At 35.4% G+C, this 21,270-nt stretch overlaps 1 protein-coding gene across 1 annotated transcript in view; it reads right to left on the reverse strand.

The window, feature by feature from the left end:
• The window catches only part of LOC128171011 (uncharacterized), a 511,120-nt gene extending 490,466 nt beyond the window's left edge, over positions 1-20,654 (reverse strand). The window contains exons 1-3 of the mRNA XM_052836776.1: positions 20,600-20,654; positions 16,203-17,872; positions 14,914-15,837 (exon numbers count right to left, since the gene is read on the reverse strand). Coding sequence (XP_052692736.1) covers positions 14,914-15,837; positions 16,203-17,850 — 2,572 coding nt within the window. The 5' untranslated portion in view covers positions 17,851-17,872; positions 20,600-20,654. The remainder of the gene's footprint in view (positions 1-14,913; positions 15,838-16,202; positions 17,873-20,599) is intronic.
• Positions 20,655-21,270: the final 616 nt, after the last annotated feature.

The raw sequence follows: 21,270 nt of genomic DNA on the forward strand, positions 1-21,270 counted from the left end.
ACCATGGGTTGTCACACTTTGTAACAGTATTTGTTTAACTGGTTGTTTAGAGAACTCTAAGATCACGTGACAGCGTGACGATGTACACGACTTTTAAATCAATCCATAAAGGAGTATAATACAATTCAGACGTTCAGTTAAAAGGCTTCGTTGTTTTAAAAGGCACACGCCAATGACTTCATTTGACCAATTGTCAAAATATTATGAAACAATACAACTAATGCAATCTAGTTTATTGCGTGCAACAAATAGTGCAATGTGGACTTACTACGCATTAAATCGTGTATTTATCGACAGCCATGGGGTTGCTCATTATTAGATACTAGTATACCATGTGTGTCTGCTGAGCTATTTTGAACAAACCTAACTCAATTATTACATTTTTTGTAATGTTTTATGAAACGTCATGGATAGAGAAATCAAAGAGACAAACATGAGAGAGAGAGAGAGAGAGAGAGAGAGAGAGAGAGAGAGAGAGAGAGAGAGAGAGAGAGAGAGAGAGAGAGAGAGAGAGCTTCCAGTTTAATTTGACAATCTTGACTTAACATGGAGTAGCCAAAAACACCTGTGTTTATATAGATGACATGATCATGTATACATGTAGATTTTATCTCGATACCACATTGTCCGTGTGTTTTTGAGAGTGTCCATGTAATACATTAGTGCGATCTTTTCAGCTCGGGTCAGGCATGGATATTAATTATAAGAATGCGACTGTTCATTTGACTTTTGCATCGATGTGTTTCTTGCATACATTGTCAGTAGACAATCGAGTGCGGACACTGTTTATATTTCATGCATCGAATTAGTATTTAAATTAAGTACTACATTATGAAATAAACATTTTCTTTAAAAAATATGTCTATGCATCGTGCATCAGTTAATTTTTCACAATACCAATAACAATATCCACTCATAATTTGGTCTGCATTATATAATTGTTTTCTAACAGGGAGATGTGTGTTGTATGCATTTAAAAGTCATTGTAACCAATGCATTCTTTTCATTTCAATGAACAATCACTAAAATCTGTTTCTACGATCTTTTTGAGTATTGACTAAACCAAATATCAATTTATCGATAATACCATGGGTTGTCAGACTTTGTAACAGGATTTGTTAAACTGGTTGTTTACAGAACTGGAAGATCTGGTGACAGCGTGACGATGTACACGACTTTTAAATCAATTCATAAAGGAGTATAATACAAGAGAGAGAGAGAGAACTTCCAGTTTAATTTGACAATATTGACTTAACAGGGAGTAGCCAAAAACACCTGTGTTTATATAGATGACATGAACATGTATACATGTAGATTCTATCTCGATACCACTTGTCGATGTGTTTTTGAGAGTGTCCATGTGATGTACTAGTGCGATTTTTTCAGCTCAGGCCAGGCATGGATATTAAGAATGCGACTGTTCATTTGACTTTTGCATCGATGTGTTTCTTGCATACATTGTCAGTAGACAATCGAGTGCAGTCAATGTAAAAATTTCATGCATCGAATTAGTATTTAAATTAAGTACTTCATTATGAAATAAGCATTTTCTTTATAAAAAAAATATTTCTATGCATCGTGCTTAAGATAATTGTTCACCCTTAGGAATCGTGTCTGACTTTATCGTATTAAAACTTGTTAACATAGTACAATTATATAATACATTTCATCTATTAATATATAGGTATAAACACATTTAAAAAAAAAAAGTAAGATAATGTCATTTTGATAAAATCGATAAATAATAGTCTCCTGGTAAAATGATTTTAATTTCCGAAATTTGATTAATGAAAAACACAGACGATTAAGAAGTTAACAAAACGCAATCATAGTTAAGTCTGCTTTATATTATTGTTTACTAACAAGGGGGTGATATGTGTTTTGTACATGAACAAGTAATTGTAACCAATGCATTCTTTCCATTTAAAGAAGAAGTAATCAATAAAACAGTTGTATCTTTGTGATAAATATATTTTACAAAACACAAAGCACTATTGTAGGAATAAGTCACGATTAATCAGGCGTCAACCTTTTTTTATACTAACTGGAAAGAGAGAGCGAGAGATAGAGAGAGAGAGAGAGATAGAGAGAGAGAATATGTACCGAAGTTTAAAAACACTGATTGAATTATGTTTTTTTTTAAACTTAAAGCATTTAATGTATTCATGACATTGATATATATATTTTTTTATACAAACTGATATATATATATATATATAAATATATATATATATATATATATATATATATATATATATATATAGAGAGAGAGAGAGAGAGAGAGAGAGAGAGAGAGAGAGAAACTATACCGAGGTTTAACAACACTGATTGAATTATGTTTGGTGATTCATTTCGTAGTAAACATACAAACATATAGTGATTCATTACTCAACAAGTTAATTCTTAGGTTTTTTATACAGTTACAACTTCGTGAGGAGAAAAATAATCTCAGTGAATACTTAAAATATTACTTTCATCCTTACATTTAAATTTCTTTTAACCACACGTATATGAGAAACTGTCTTACCTTTTTATAACAAGCCACAAATCATTTTCCTCGGGTACTAGAGAGTAAATAACTGTCTAAAAATTACAATGCGTTCTGCTTCAAAACGACGTCTTTTTAAGGTCTTCCGTTTCCAACGGAAGACCTTATAGTTTTCGTACTGTTTCTTATTAAGGTCTTCCGTTTCCAACGGAAGACCTTATTGTTTTCGTACTGTTTCTTATTATTATTTTTTTCCACAAATTTTGTGCACGCGATTTCTCAAAAACTATTCAGCCGATTTGGACCATTTTTTCACAGATGATTGCCAGAGGTCATAATTCTAGACGTTTTTTGAAATTTTGAAATCGTCACTTCCGGTACCGAGTTACGGCGGATTTTCTATCTTTTTACGACCTATTTTGTGCAGAGCTGATCTCAGAAACTATTAAAGATATGAATACGAAATTTTCAGGATAGGTAGTCTATAGTTTGAAGTTGTGCACTATTATATTGTTTTACGCCAGTGGCGCCATTTCATGGAGCTCGCCTAGGCACAAAAATTGGGTACGAATTTTCATTCAAAATTGTCATACGTTTTGATCTGTATCTTTTTATCAGTTGACATTTTGTTAAATAATATATAACAAAAGTGGTAGATAATCAAAAGTTCTTTCCAATAAAATCAAGAAAAAGGGGCTGGCCCCTTAAATTAGGGACCAAGAGACTCGTAAAGTCTATTTCGAATAACTTAAAAACGATAAATTTTTGTTATGCATTATAGAATCAAAGTTGTTGAACACTACATTATCGGTTTGAAAAAAAATCATCGTCAGGCCCATGTTTGACGTAATTAGAGATTTTTATCCAATATTTTAATTAATTTTTTTTTTTTGGTGGGGCGGGGGGGGGGGGGGGTGTTAAATATGAAATTGTATCAATATTTCATGGTATCATTTAAAATAACAAAAAAAAATCGGACGGAAGACCTACTCGTTACTCGTAACGAGGTCGTATCTAGTTAAGGTCTTCCGTTTCCAGCGGAAGACCTTATTGTTTTCGTACTGTTTCTTATTAAGGTCTTCCGTTTCCAGCGGAAGACCTTATTGTTTTCGTACTGTTTCTTATTATTATTATTATTATTTTTTTCCAAATTTTGTGCACGAGATTTCTCGAAATCTATTCGACCGATCTCAACCATTTTTTCACAGATTGTTGGGCGTGATCTAAACTTCATACGTTTTTCTTAATTTTTTCGTAGTCACTTCCGGTACCGAATTGTCGGCCATTTTGTAATTTTTGACGACCCATTTTGTGCAGCTATAAACTCGGAAACCATAAGAGATATGAATATGAAATTTTCAGGATAGGTAGACTATAGTTTGAAGTTGTGCAGCATGTAGTTGTTTAATGCCTGTTGCGCCATTTCTTGGAGCTCGCCTGGGCACGAAAATTGGGCACGAATTTTCATTCAAAATTTTGACACGTTTTGATTTATATCTTTTTATCAGTTGATATTTTGTTTAGACATATATAACAAAAGTGGTAGAGAATCAAAAGTTCTTTCCAACAAAATCAATAAAAAGGGGCTGGCTCCTTTATTAAGGGGCCAAGGCACTCTTAAACTCTATTACAAATAACTTAAAAACGATAAAGATTTTGTAATGCAATATAGAAGCAAAGTTGTTGATCGTACCAATATCTATTAGAAAAAATTATTGCCACGCCCATTTATTACATAATTAGGGATTTTTAGGGGCCAAAGTACTTAAACTTTGACGCAATATAACTAGAGAAGTAGACATTTTTTGTTAGACATGATAGAAGAGAAAATGTTTAAATTTATGATTTAAATCGATTCCACTTATCAAAACACGAATTCCTGTCCCCATTAAGGATCTAGAGGGCTGGCCCCTAAAATATTCATACATTTGTATCTCAAAAATGATCAACAATTTTAGATGGGTGTAAGAACAAAAATTGTTAGTATTCTTAAGACCTTTTCAAAGAAATCAAGAAAAAGGGGCTGGCCCCCTTTTTTTTGGGGGGGGGGGGGGGCAAGAAACTCGTAAAGTCTATTACAAATTACATAAAAACGATTAAGATTTCGTAATGCTTTATAAAAGCAAAATTGTTAATTGTAGCAATATCTATCTGGAAAACTCATTGCAACACCCATTTATTACGTAATTAGGGATTTGTATACATTATCTGAAAGTGTGTGTGTGTGGGGGGGGGGGGGGGAAGGGGGGAGGTAGTTCTAAAATTATATCGATTATTCATGGTATGATTAAAAAGAGAAATCGCAAGGAAGACCTACTCGTTACTCGTAACGAGATCGTATCTAGTTATTATTATTATTTTTTTTTTCCAAATTTTGTGCACGAGATTTCTCAAAATCTATTCGACCGATCTCAACCATTTTTTCACAGATTGTTGGGCGTGATCTAAACTTCATACATTTTTCTTAATTTTTTCGTAGTCACTTCCGGTACCGAATTGTCGGCCATTTTGTAATTTTTGACGACCCATTTTGTGCAGCTATAAACTCGGAAACCATAAGAGATATGAATATGAAATTTTTAGGATAGGTAGACTATAGTTTGAAGTTGTGCAGCATGTAGTTGTTTAATGCCTGTTGCGCCATTTCTTGGAGCTCGCCTGGGCACGAAAATTGGGCACGAATTTTCATTCAAAATTTTCACACGTTTTGATTTGATCTTTTTATCAGTTGATATTTTGTTTAGACATATATAACAAAAGTGGTAGAGAATCAAAAGTTCTTTCCAACAAAATCAATAAAAAGGGGCTGGCCCCTTTATTAAGGGGCCAAGGCACTCTTAAACTCTATTACAAATAACTTAAAAACGATAAAGATTTTGTAATGCAATATAGAAGCAAAGTTGTTGATCGTACCAATATCTATTAGAAAAAATTATTGCCACGCCCATTTATTACGTAATTAGGGATTTTTAGGGGCCAAAGTACTTAAACTTTGACGCAATATAACTAGAGAAGTAGACATTTTTTGTTAGACATGATAGAAGAGAAAATGTTTAAATTTGTGATTTAAATCGATTCCACTTATCAAAACACGAATTCCTGTCCCCATTAAGGATCTAGAGGGCTGGCCCCTAAAATATTCATACATTTGTATCTCAAAAATGATCAACAATTTTAGATGGGTGTAAGAACAAAAATTGTTAGTATTCTTAAGACCTTTTCAAAGAAATTAAGAAAAAGGGGCTTGCCCTTTTTTTGGGGGGGGGGGGGGGGGGGCAAGAAACTCGTAAATTCTATTACAAATTACATAAAAACGATTAAGATTTCGTAATGCATTATAAAAACAAAATTGTTAATTGTAGCAATATCTATCTGGAAAACTCATTGCAACACCCATTTATTACGTAATTAGGGATTTGTATACATTATCTGAAAGTGTGTGTGTGTGTGGGGGGGGGGGGGGTAATTCTAAAATTATATCGATTATTCATGGTATGATTAAAAACAGAAATCGCAAGGAAGACCTACTCGTTACTCGTAACGAGATCGTATCTAGTTATTATTATTATTTTTTTCCACGAATTTTGTGCACGCGATTTCTCGAAAACTATTCGGCCGATTTCGACTATTTTTTCTCAGATGATTGCCAGTGGTCATAATTCTAGAAGTTTTTTGAAATTTTGAAATCGGCACTTCCGGTTCCGATTTACGGCCGATTTTGTAAGTTTTTACGACTAATTTTGTGCAGACATAAACTCAGAGACTATCAGAGATAGGAATATGAAATTTTCAGGATAGGTAGACTATAGGTTGAAGTTGTGCACAATGTAGTTTTTTTGCGCCAGTGGCGCCATTTCTTGGAGCTCGCATAGGCTCGAAAATTGGGTACGAATTTCGAATCAAATTTTTCATACGTTTTGATCTGTATCTTTTTATGAGTTGATATTTTGTTAAAACATATATAACAAAAGTGGTAGATAATCAAAAGTTCTTTCCAACAAAATCAAGAAATAGGGGCTGACCCCTTAAATTAGGGGCCAAGACACTCATAAACTCTATTACAAATAACTTAAAAACGATAAAGATTTTGTAATGCATTATAGAAGCAAAGTTGTTGATCGTACCAATATCTATTAGAAAAAATTATTGCCACGCCGATTTATTACGTAATTAGGGATTTTTAAGGGGCCAAAGTACTTAAACTTTGACGAAAAATAACTAGAGAAGTATACATATTTTGTTAGACATCATAGAAGAGAAAATGTTTGAATATATGATTTAAATTGATTCCACTTATCAAAACACGAATTTTTGTCCCCATTAAGGATCTAGAGGGCTGGCCCCTAAAATATTCATACATTTGTATCTAAAAAATGATCAACAATTTTAGATGGGTGTAAGAACAAAAATTGTTAGTATTCTTAAGACCTTTTCAAAGAAATCAAGAAAAAGAGGCTGGCCCCTATTTTTTTTTTGGGGGGGGGCAAGAAACTCGTAAAGTCTATTACAAATTACATAAAAACGATTAAGATTTCGTAATGCATTATAAAAGCAAAGTTGTTAATTGTAGCAATATCTATCTGGAAAACTCATTGCCACACCCATTTATTACGTAATAATGGATTTGTATACATTATCTGAAAGTGGGGGGGGGGATTATTCTAAAATTGTATCGATTATTCATGGTATGATTTAAAACAGAAATCGCAAGGAAGACCTACTCGTTACTCGTAACGAGATCGTATCTAGTTCTATATACATTTTCTGCATGCGACGTACATTTTCTGTGAGACATTTTATTCAGAACAACAGGATCATTGTGTGAAGGGATTTAAAACTCTTTAAATGACCGAGTATGGAGTGATTGGTGTTTTAAAGGTTTTATTCATTGTCTACAAACCTTGGTCCTTGGTCGATTGATGACGATATGGAACAAGACAGAAATAATCACATACACCGATCTCTTCAATCAATAGCTGTTTTGAATATTGATAAAACCTACGACTGGTATTGAATGACAAATAATTTAAGCTGTAGATGCCGCAGGGTACATTTTGAATTTCTGGATGTTGTTAAGAATTTCTGTGTGTCCCTTTAAACGCATGATCAGAACTTTTCGATGAAAAATAAGGATGTCTCTGATAATTTAATTAGACGCCATTAAATATTTCAAGCGTTATATCGCAGTATACATTTTAAAGCTCTGGCTGTTGTTGTTAACGTATAAGGTACATTCTACTGTGTGTTGTGTGGTGACACAGCTTCTGTCTGTTGTTGTTGTTAACGTATAAGGTATAACATATTGTGTGTTGTGTGGTGACACAGCTTCTGTCTGTTGTTGTTGTTAACGTATAAGGTATAACATATTGTGTGTTGTGTGGTGACAGAGCACCTGTCTGTTGTTGTTAATGTATAAGGTACATTCTACTGTGTGTTGTGTGGTGACACAGCTTCTGTCTGTTGTTGTTGTTAACGTATAAGGTATAACATATTGTGTGTTGTGTGGTGACACAGCACCTGTCTGTTGTTGTTAATGTATAAGGTATAACATATTGTGTGTTGTGTGGTGACACAGCACCTGTCTGTTGTTGTTAATGTATAAGGTATAACATATTGTGTGTTGTGTGGTGACAGCACCTGTCTGTTGCTGTTAATATATAAGGTATAACACATTGTGTATTGTGTGGTGACACAGCACCTGTCTGTTGTTGTTAATGTATAAGGTATATCCTCCTGTGTGACGTATGGTGACACAGCTCCTGTCTGTTGTTGTAAATGTATAAGGTATAACATATTGTGTTGTGTGTGGTGACTCAGCTCGTGTCTGTTGTTGTTAATGTATAAGGTACATTCTACTGTGTATTGTGTGGTGACACAGCACCTGTCTGTTGTTGTTAATGTATAAGGTGTATCCTCCTGTGTGTCGTATGGTGACACAGCTCGTGTCTATTGCTCTTGTATAAGATCTATCCTACTGTGTGTCGTATGGTGACACAGCTCGTGTCTGTTGCTCTTGTATAAGATCTATCCTACTGGGTGTATGGTGATACAGTTCCTCTCTGTTATTGTTAATGTAAAAGGTCCATTCTACTGTATGTTGTTGTAAAACTGACACGAATTCATATCAGTATTTGGTCGCGTATTAGTTTTGATGGCTCCTAAAAGCAGAACACCGCTCGTCAATATGCACTTTCCGCCATATTTCTCTTTCATCAATGCTGTCCCTGCAGCCCTTATATAAGGGACAAACCTCTTAACAGTTCAAGGTACATCGCTGTAGAGGTCTCACCTGTGTGAACGTACATCTTGTTTTGGCGTGGTACTCGATCATGATGAAGTTATCAACTTTTTTAAAGCAAGGAGAATAACGAAATCGAAGGGTTTACCTACCAGCTTTCTGTGTAATGGTGTCTACTTATGAACGGTTTTCAGCTTTAACTGCCACTGGAGTATATATATACCGGTCTAGAAAGTTACATTCAGGCATTCAAAGCATTCAGGTGACACGGACATCAACACAGCTTAACGCATCGTCTAAACATTACAATTATATCTATGTAAACGTAAATATATTTATAAATGATACAAGTAACACGTGTTTGAATGTTGTTGTTATATTTATATCCAATCTGTGATTGGTCGTAAATTAAGTTACTTAAGCGTATCGAAAGTTACCTGGGTACGTGCTTAAAGTAGTAGAAGTTATTGGAGAATTCACTGCCTATCGTACAACAGACCCCCACCCACCCACCAAGTCAATTTGTTATTTTGATGATATTGATGTTTATAATATGTTTTTTTTTATATTCTAGAATGTTGAATGAAGGAAAATGGAAATTTGTTTGTACATGTATATACTGTAATAAAAAAAGTATGTTGTACTCGCGCGAGCTGTACCTATATATCGGTGTTTTGAGCTTTAGTTTATACATATTTTATGTTCGTTTGAACGGGTGAATTAGGACATAAATAAAGGAAACTACAATCAAATGAACATAGAAAGCGGGTTTGTTCTTTGAAAGAATTTCCCAGGTATCCGTATCTTTCACATACACATATTCTGCTGCTCTGTTTCACGTGCATATCAAATAAGTGTGTCGTTCATACAAAGTACTTAACATCTGTAAGGGCCACAACTAGGCTCGAACTCTGGACCCTTCAGTTTAAAAACGACTGAGCTAAGGGGTTTAACCACTAGCTAGTGCTAGTAGGAGCGCGGCAGTACTGAGCCTTTTATATATTCACCATTACACTTTCCATTCCCCCTTTTTTATTTCTATCCCATAAACCTCACACGAGACGCTCTAAACCTCTCCACGTGGGTCATTTTGTTGGGCACCAATGTAATAGAGCAAAGGTGTGTTCAGCAGAGAGAGCGCCAGCGTGCGCTCGCCAAAATTTGTGTTGCGGGTATAGGGAATTTTGGCGAGCGCTCGCGAGCACCCGCTCTGTTGAACAGGCCTCAGGAGAACTGCCGCGCTCCTTAATGTGTGCTATATTTTTTTATGCAGGGTGCCATTTACTGCTGATCGCTCTAAGTTGTAAACAAGTGCAGATTTGACCTATAAACGCCACGGGACCATGTATTTTTTTGGAAATTTCTGAAAGTGCTTAAAATGAAGTTTCAAATGATACCAAAGATTTGGCTGCTATTGTCATAGTAAAGTACTGAGAGGTCCTAAGGTTTGTATAGAGTTCTATGGGAAAATAATTGGTAGGCTTTTCCCTAAAGGGTTAACCCACTAGCTTGTGCTACATGTAGTAGGAGTGCGGCATGCAGTATATACACACAGTATTATCAATTTCCATCCCCCGCTTTTTTTAAAATTTCTATCCCATAGAAATCTCACACTAGACTCTCTAAACCTCTCCACGTGGGTCATTTTGTTGGGCACCAACGTAATAGAGCAGGAGTACTGCCGCGCTCCTTAATGTGTGCTATTGTGTGTAACAGTATAACTGTTAAAGTACTTGATTTCTTGTTATGATATATGTAGTTAAGTGTGTGATTGTGTGTAACCGTATATGTGTTGAAGTGTGTGATTGTATGGAACGGTATGTGTGATTGCATGTAGTGGAATAAACGTTTACGTGTGTGATTGCAAGTATAAGTATCTGCATTTAAGTTTGTGACTGCGTGTAATGGTATCTGTGTTAAAGTGCGTAATTGCAACAAACGGTTATGAGCCAAGTGTGCAATCGCGTGTAACGGTATAATTCGGTTAAAGTGCTTGTGTGTAACAGTATGCACATTAAAGTATGTGATTGGGTGTTAAGGTATATGTGTTAAAGTGTGCGATAGTGTGTAAAGGTATGTGCGTAAAAGTACATAATTGCATGTAACTGTTTATGCCTTTAAGTGATTGATTGTATGTATCGGTAGATGTGTTAAAGTACCTCTTTGCGTGTAAAAGTGTATGCGCAAAGTGCGTGATTGCCTGTGACGGTATATGCGGTTAAAGTGCATAATTATGTGTAACGTTACATGTATATGCAGTTATATTGCGCAATTACAGGTTCAAAGTTTAAACGTAAAAGTTCCTCATTCCGTGTAACATTATGTTATATAAATAGTGCCTGTTTAAAAGGATAACAGTTGACACCCCGAGAAAACCATGGTCAACTGTCACGAGGCGGAGGTTGACAATGGTTTTCGAGGGGTGTCAAATTCAACTGTTTCCATCCAAACAGGCACTATTTATGTTATTATACTAAATGTCTTCATTCAAAAGAAAACTCAGTTACTTTTATGTAGAAATGACGTGAATTCTACGTCGAACCGAACGCGTATAAATTACGCGCATGTAACAATTGGTTGTGTTACCCGTTGTCAGGTCTGTTGCTAATGCTGAGGGTAAAAGAACGGACTATCAACTGCATCTTGACTAATTAGATTTCAGTATTTATGATGAAAAGCATTGGGTAACACAACGAATTGTTACATGTGCGTAAATTATGCGCGTACGGTTCGCCGTAGCATTCATTTCAATATAAAAGCAGTATTTTTTTGTTTAAATTAAGACATTCAGTATAATAAATAAATAGTGCCTATTTGGGAGGGTGACTGTTCACATTGATACTCCGAGACAACCAGTGTCAACCTTCGTTTCGCGTCGGTTGACAATGGTTGTCTCAGGGTGTCAATTTCGACAGTTACCCTCCCAAACAGGCACTATTTATATAATAGTAAAGTTTATATAACAGAATTTATTGCACGATCATGTTACAATTATGGATTAATCTTCAGCTTAGGACAGATATGTTATCAATATAACAGTTTTTATACTAATACCCAGAATTTAACCTGTCAGTCAAAATGAAAATCTTGAAACAACTTTGGGTACTTGGATGGAAAATCCATTTGGTAATTTATTATTGACTATTCTCTATTGACATCTAACTATAGTGAATCCAAAAGAAGATTGGTTTGTCAGTTATTTGGTTCGCCCCAACGAATAATTGTCTTGTTCTTGTACATAAAGTTACTGTATCATAATCTTCTTTTTTGTTCCAAATATTACAGTACTGTCTTACTAACAAAAAAGACAAAACTATGAATAAATATCACATTTATTGAGTTCTATCTACAGCTTGCTACAACTCACCAACAATAATGTGTATATAAGTATTATGTAATTCAAGGTTAACGTAAATAGACAGAAAAAAAATTTGAAGAAAAAAAAAAAGCAGTACACTTTAACTTAGTTACAATATTGTTCAAAAACTATTTACATAAACACGAGTTTTCTATTTACATGATCAATATAAAGAAATGTGCTAAATCCACCAATAACATTCTTATTAAGGGCATTCTTAAAAATCTTACAATTATATTTACTGATATTTAATTAACTTTCAGAGAAAAACATGTCAGGGGTCAACAACCAGTTCTAGGTGAAACTATCTAAAAAATATTACAAAAAGGGGAATAACTCTTTATTCGTTTGTAATTGAAGAACTCAAATTTGAGTTACTCCCCGTTGAATGTGATGTTTAATCAATAAACAAATTTATTCTTTGCAATTAGGAAAAATAAAATAATCATCAGATATAAGCCCAAATTTTAAGTAACATCTTTTTCCCATCACTCAATTACTGGGTATTATAAAAGCATTCAAAAGAATTAAATACATACTGTCAGATAAGAATTTACTACACTCATACTAAGATATAATTGATAAGCCTTGTAAGGGAGTATGAAAACTAATTACTGTAGAGTTTATGTACACATAAATAATCAAAATATAAAATTAATCCAAGTTATATGCACATCTCTGATATATGTACAATTGATCTACAAGACAACAACTACCTATCTTAAAAACTGTATGAAGAGTTATGAAGAGTTATCCGTACAATGGGGGTACCCTATATGGAATATTCTGCTTAAAATTGACCAAGTTCAACAGCTGGTATTGTTTTAATATAAATTTACAACAACAAAAAATCCAAGTTGTATGCACATCTCTTATATATGTACAATTGATTTGCAGTACAAAAGAGGTACCCTTCTCGCAGCTGCCCGCCGGCGTGCCCCTTTCACCATTTCAATAACTGGATTTCTCCTTTGGAAAACTCGGTTCAAAAAATTGATATCAATGTAAAATGACAGATTACTATTTTAAACACATAACATACTGTGAAATAAAATGATAAGACAGAAAAATAAGTAATTACTGTATAGTTCATGTACACAGAACACAGGTTCAAATCATGGCGCGCTATTTAAAACAAGTCCAGATATCGGTCACTCAGCAGATAATCCAGTTATATTCAATTTGAATTCTTCTTATTGTAGTAATGTTTCACATCAAATATGGTAACAATTGGCCGTGTAGTTTTCAAGAAGAAGTTTAACATGTAAATTTGTAAAGGAAAGACGCATGACACACACCACACGATGACAGATAAAGACAAATTGTAATAGGTGACTTGAGTGACTCGGGTCAGTGCGTACTTGAAGATAATGACGTCATATTGCAGTGAGTGGTCTACGTAGGCAATGTCTGTTTTGTCTTCCTCGGTAAGGATTTCAAGGAAGGTGTTCTATTTTCTCCCCTCATGGTCAGGTAAAATCGGCCCATCTACAAGAAACATAATAAACTAATGAATGATTTAGTTAGTGATCAACACCAACATGATATTACTCAGATATCTGTGAGCCAATGCTCACTAGTAATACCCCCGCTCTTATGTAAATATACAAAATAAGCAAAGTCGACTTAAACAGGAAGTTGACGTCCAATTGGTACAAAAATAGATCCGAGCGTGTGGCATGCCTACACAAAGAATGTGTTAAAATTTCAAGCATATGCGATCAATAGTTGCTGAGAAATTCTTTACGAAAATTTGTTTGAAAATTAAGGCAAAAAATAAACAAAAGTTGTCATTTAACAGGTACAAACATATATATCAACGTATAGCATGCCTAAACAAAGAGTGTATTGAAATTGTATGCATCGGCAACGATCAGTTGTTGAGAAAAATGCGACAAAATTTTTTCTTACAGACAGACAGACGAATGTACAAAAGGGCGTACAGACAGACAGACACACAAGGGTAAAACAGTATACCCCCCTCTCCTTCAGAGCGGGGGCATGATAACCATAAATGTTCAAATTGATAAAGATCTATTACAAATTTTAATCATTCATATTTTTTTACATCCAGTTTTTGTAGACTTCATATAAATATTTATTTTTTGTTGATGATAATTCATTTTAAGCAAAGTAAAATTGGTATAACATTCCACACTCAGCAACAGACAGCCATGTTTGGATGATCACAAAGTGTGAAATAAACAGGAGTCAGTATTACAGTCCATGTGAATTATACACAGGTCAATTTCAGCTGCAGATGTTGAACAAAGTGACAAACAACATGTGTGGTTTTGAGAGCAGACTAGATTTGTACAGAAACATTTACAACCTGTCAATATCCAAGCTATCTCCATTCTACGGCTGGTGTTGAGCTGTCCCAATCAGGACGGGGTGTGTGTTCATCTACAACAAGTCATTAATTAACTGTTAATTAAAATCATACATGTTATGTAATGATAGAGCTACATCTACAAATTAAAAGTTTAACCTGATTACATTGACACATGCTTTAATATTTATCTAATTAATTAAACCAATTGAATTAACTTGTAACAAAATAATGAATCACAAATAGTCAAATACATGTGTCAGCATATTAATTACAATGACATTATATTCTAATCAAGTAAATACAATGACATGTGACTGTACATCTAATTAATGAAATAGATACAGCTAACCCTGTAACAATGAGCTTTTTATATTGACAAACAATCACACATATAAACATGTCTTACATGTATCTTATTGACTGATAATTAACAAGGACTGTGTGTCTTAGTTATCTATATCTAATTAATGTGAATGATAATGACTCAGACTTACCTGTCAGAGCGTCCTGTCTGGTGATATACCTGTATATAACCACCGTGTTGTTGTCCCGTGATCCGACCCAGAGACGGTGAGTGTTGACATCATAACTTAGGCTCCATGGTCTGAATATCCCTGATGGTCTTATCAGTAGATGTGACAGGAACTGACCGTCCCTGTCTATCATCTGTACTGTTTCGGTTGTATAATCACACACCAGGATGTGTGACAGCGGGTCAGTACAGATTCCACGTGGCCGTAGTCCTGATCCTGATGGATGTCCTGTGTAGGAGAAACGATTTCTTCCTCCACACTCCGTCACCACTACAGCACTAGAGTCAGACACCACGACATCCCCATTGTTGTTCTCTGTTATATAGTTAGGTTTTCTATACAGCCCCAGTCCTGTGGTGTCGTTCTGTATGGTTTGTTTGAGTTGTCCACTCTGGTTGTACCGGGTTACCTTGCCTGTCTCTGTATCATCGTTATACATCCCGACCAGTAGATCCCCAGTGGACGGGGACCAGTACACACACCATGGTTCCCATGTATAGTCTATTCTCTCTATAAATGTGGTGGTTGTTTTCATATCCTTTGACAGTTTGTTGATGTTATAATTCCTATCTATATAAATCAGTTCACTCTCACAGTTCACTGTGTGTAATCCATTACCACGACATGAATCCTCCACACGATGTAGAGGGACACCTGTTGTGTCTGTCAACATGAGATTGTTTCTATCACTGACCCAGACCCGGTCTGATGTCACACAGGAAATGTGATAACACTCATAAACACCAGTCACTGTGAGAGAGGGAAGTAACTCGGGGGGAGACATCAGTTTCAGCAGACATTGGTTTCCTTGCTGTGGTTTTTCTGTCCATGTGGTTGGGATTTCACTCAGTGACTCCATCACATCAGCAGTGGCTGGATTCAGATCTACAAACATCAGACACAAACAGTCAGATGGAACAGATTGATTACAAACATCACATCTTGTATAATGATTGTTACAGCAATGTTTGTCCGTTGTAATGAATCAATTATCATTAAAAACTAATAATAAACATATATACATGTATTAATTAATTCATCCATTTATTACTGAAAAACATATACATATATCTGATGAGTCAATTTTTTAACAGACATGTAATGTATTTACATCTCAGTATGCGATGTTGATTGTTTATAAATAAATATATACTCACATTATATCGAAAAATGATAAAGAATACATCCTATATATGTCTGAACTGTAACTACATATTATATAATTTACAATGATAATGACTCAGACTTACCTGTCAGAGCGTCCTGTCTGGTGATATACCTGTAAATAACCACCGTGTTGTTGGACGCTGATCCGACCCAGAGACGGTGAGTGTTGACATCATAACTCAGGCCCCATGGTCTGAATATCCCTGATGGTCTTATCAGTAGATGTGACAGGAACTGACCGTCCCTGTCTATCATCTGTACTGTTTCGGTTGTATAATCACACACCAGGATGTGTGACAGCGGGTCAGTACAGATTCCACGTGGCCGTAGTCCTGATCCTGATGGATGTCCTGTGTAGGAGAAACGATGTCTTCCTCCACACTCCGTCACCACTACAGCACTAGAGTCAGACACCACGACATCCCCATTGTTGTTCTCTGTTATATAGTTAGGATATCTATACAGTCTCTGTCCTGTGGTGTTGTTCTTCTTTTTGGTTTGTGTGAGTTGTCCACTCTGGTTGTACCGGGTTACCTTGCCTGTCTCTGTCCTATAGTTATACATCCCGACCAGTAGATCCCCAGTGGATGGGGACCAGTACACACACCGTGGTATCCATGTAGAGTCTGTTCCCTCTATAAATGTGGTGGTTGTTTTCATATCCTTTGACAGTTTGTTGATGTTATAATTCCTATCTCTATAAATCAGTTCACTCTCACTGTTCACTGTGTGTAATCCATATAAATTACTACATGAATCCTCCACACGATGTAGAGGGACACCTGTTGTGTCTGTCAACATGAGATTCTTTTTATCACCATTGACCCAGACCCGGTCTGATGTCACACAGGAAATGTGATGACAACAATCAACACCTGTCACTGTGAGAGATTGATGGAACTCAGCACCAGACGTCAGTTTCAGCAGACACTGGTTTCCTATGCGTCGGTTTCCTCTCTCTGTGATTTGGATTGCACTCAGTGACTCCATCACATCCTCCTTGTTGAGTGACTCAGTCATGGAGAGCTGGCTGGTGTGGAGTGTAAGATGTATCTGGGGGAGGGCTGTCTTTGTGAAGGAGAGGAATTGTAGCGCACTGAATGTGAATGCTGGCTGTACATATCTGAGTTCATATTCCTGAAGGCTGACAATATGTCTGCTCATTTCTATCATCTGTTTTAAACATCTGTGTTTGAAATCAAAGTCACAAAACACATTGTACTTAAAATCTTTTCTCACTTTGTTAATGAGATGCTTCAGTGTCTGGGCCTTTGGTAACATCGCTGATTGATAGAGGGAGAATTCTGTGTGACAGGTTTTGATGTCATCTGTGATTCGTGGCAGGAGAACAGGTCTGTAAAAGAGAGCGTCACTTCTGATGGTGTGAATGGTTCCTCTGAGTTGTTGTCGCTTTGTTTTATAGGTTGTTTTTACATCGATCTTCTTGTGTTTTCTATGTTGTTGGCAATTATTACAGCAAGGAACTTGACAAGGTTCACAGTACTTTGTATAAACATGGCTAGGATGTCTCACACAGATCTCTTGTGTTGGGATGTAGTTGATTTTATCACGGTGTGACACAACATCATGGTCTATTGTTTGGAGATCTTTTACATGGTTCTCTTTACACTGGGGACACAGATCACACGGACACGATACACAATGGTACTCTGTGTCCCCCGGACACTTAGAACACTTATGCGTACTATATATAGAGCTTGATGTGTCCATGTCTATATCTTTGAATCACAACCTGTTAAATAAAAATAAAATGTTTTAGAATTATGTCAACCACATTCTTTAAAAATTATTTTATAATATAATTAATTTATAAAATATCATTACATGCATTATATAATATCATTTTGAGTGTAAGGAATATATCAATTTAAACCAGACTTTATTTTGAAAAAACAATATATTTTGATTCATAGATAAATAATGGTCTATTATCATCAGATAATCAAAACACTTGACCAGAAGATAATTTTTTTTGGGTTAAAACTTTGAAAAAAATTCTTTTTGACATTTTCTGCTAAACATTGGTGACTTTCTCCCACTCTCATTTTTCTCTATCTGTATCATACATTTACTGCTAAAAATATATATATATCTCTCTCTCTCTCTCTCTCTCTCTACATGTATAACATTAACTTGTTAACTTTCTCTCACTCTATCCCTCGCAACAAAATATGTATTTTCTGTCTCTTTCTGTCTGTATTTCTCCTTCATGAGCAACATGTACTCTTGCTCTCTTTGTCTCACTATCTCTGACCTTATTCATTAATCATTCTCTCTCTCTCTCAAAATATGTCATCTCTTTTTGTTTCTCTTTCTTTCTGTCTCTAATTCCTTCCTGACCAACATGTACTCTTTCTCTCTTTGTTTTATTATTTGATTCTCTGACATTCTGCTTTTAACATTTTCTCTCTCTCCTCTCTCTCTCTCTCCTTAATATGTACCTTCTCTTCCTTTCTCTACCTCTCTCTCATTCCACTTTCTGATCAACATGTACTCTTGCTCTCTTAGTCTCTCTATCTCTGACATTCTTCATTAAACATTCTCTCTTTCTCTCTGTGTAACAGTCACTGTTTAACATGTACTCTTGCTCTTTCTCTCACTCTACCACTATCTCTCTCCAAAATATGTACTTTCTCTTTCTCTTTTTTTCTAATGCCCTTTCCTGAACAACATGTATATTGCTCTCTTTGTCTTACTATCTCTGACATTCTTCATTAAGCTATCTCTCTCTCTCTCTCTCTCTCTCTCTCTCTCTCTCTCTCTCTCTCTCTCTCTTAGATATTTAGTATTTTCAGACTTTCTCAAGGAAAAACACATCTCTTTCTCCCAGTCCAACCCACATATATGCCAGCTTTCTGTGTCTATTTCTCTATCATACAGATGTATGTTCACTCTCTCTCTCTCTTTCTCTCTCTCTCTCTATCTCTCTCTCTATCATTTGTTTAACATGTACTCTTGCTCTTTTTCTCCCACTCTCTGCCTCTCTCTCTCCAAAATATGTACTTTCTCCCTCTCTCTTTCATTCACTTTTCTAGCGATCATGTACCCTTGCTCTCTCTCTATCTCTGTTATTCTTCATTATACATTATCTCTCTCTCTCTCTCTCTCTCTCTCTCTCTCTCGAATGTTTACTATTTTCAGACATTCTCTGTTAAGGAAATAGAAGTGTTCTTTATTCCAGTCTTTCCAACATGTATTCCCCGCCTTTGGGGTATTATTTCCCTCTCAATGAGACGTATGTACATACCCCCCTCTCTCTCTATCTCTCTCTCTCTCTCTCCATAATATGGACTTTCTCTTTGTTTCTCTTTCTATCTCTCTCTTTCAGTTTTCTGATCAACATGTACTTTTTCTCTCTTTGTCTCACTTTCTCTGACATTCTTTATTAATCTCTCTCTCTCTCCCTCTCTCTCTATCTCTTAGATATTTAGTATTTTCAGACATTTCTCCCAGTCCTACCCACATATATGCCAACTTTCTGTGTCTATTTCTCTATCAAACAGATGTTTGTTCACCCCCCCTCTCTCTCTCTCTCTCTCTGACTTTTTCTGCTAAACATGTACTCTTTGTTCCTTTCTCCAACATAACAATGACTTAGTTTTAGGTCTGTTTTAGAGAAGTATATAGGCTTACCCAAAATTTGCATTTTGTCTGATCCTATTGTAACTTTTTTGTGAAATGTGACACTATATAAACTGAGCTCTTATTTACAATGGATAATTGATAAACTACATGTAAAATGCAGTTTTGTCTTTACCCCAGGTAGAGAACAGACTTTAACTGTTTGTCTAACTAATACGAACTCTATTTCTCTCTCTCTCTCTTTCTCTCTCTCTTTCTCTCTCTCTCTCTCTCTCTCTCTCTCTCTCTCTCTCTCTCTCTCTCTCTCTCTCTCTCAGCTAAACTCTTGTACTCTTGCTGCTTTTACTTTTTTAATATATGTAAAATGAGAACTTTCCAAATCACATATGAGGTTATTCTATTAACTACTGGCCTATGACATATGATTGGGTATCCCCCTCACCCTGGCTGATTGTTTGAATCTCTCCCAGAAGATAATTGGACAATATCCCAACCCTGACATTACCACTAGGATATGTTATCTTTTTGTACAGATCTACCATCAGATGGGGATGAGGGCAATAGTTATATTGTCAGTTCCTTGGTAAGAAATTGATGCAGTCCTCGACCTAGGCCTTCGGGCAACATATCTTACCCCAGGACTAACACAATGACTACTGCTCTCATACCCATTTAAAAGATGAATACTATAATGTCTATGAATGACACACGACAACAAACTTGTGATAGCAATGGGTCTCCTGAATGACTCAGGTGACCTAAAATTACAAAGTATAGCTACACAAACATAGTGATTTTACAGGAATACTAAACATAGTGATTTTACAGGAATACTATATAGCTACACAAACATAGTGATATTACATGAATACTATACCACATAAACTCTTTCTTTGCTCCATCACTCCACTCTTTATTGATACACAAGGAACCTGTAAAGAGACCTCAAACTATTATACTGTTATTTTCTTAATATATGTTCAAGTTTCAAAACCTATTGTCTTTTTAATAAGTTTACGAGATTGATGCAGAGCAAAATCAATATACATCTAAAGTGCTATGTTAAAGACAAGCTAATACTGTGAAGATGAATTAATAAAGTGAAGTCTCCGATTTCCGGTCAATCCTTTTTTTTTGCCTTATTGCCATAGCAACCGATGTCAATTTTCATAAGAAAGTATATATAGCATGGACATTGATATGGATGTAAAAATTGAACAGTTTCCCATTTCAGCATATTGAAAAATCACAAAAAACTGGTTTCAAAATTTTGTTACAGTTTCAATGGTAACATTTTAAAAGTATTGGTTTCTCCATCAATTTTCTGATATAATTAAATAATTGAAAATAGGACAAAGGCTGTTTTATGTCTTTGATTGTTTACATTAGTGGGCAAAACTTTCTAATATGGCTTCAAAGAAGGTAAGTGTTGCTATTGTTCCATCTTAAGCCTTGATTACTATGGCAACGGTTTACCCTCTGTGAAAAAAATGAGCGGGTACTCCAAATAACTAGTACTGGAATTGTTCTATGTCCAAGAGCCTTGCC

The sequence above is a fragment of the Crassostrea angulata genome, chromosome 2, assembly GCF_025612915.1.
Source record: "Crassostrea angulata isolate pt1a10 chromosome 2, ASM2561291v2, whole genome shotgun sequence".
NCBI classification, from domain to species: Eukaryota; Metazoa; Mollusca; class Bivalvia; order Ostreida; family Ostreidae; genus Magallana; species Magallana angulata.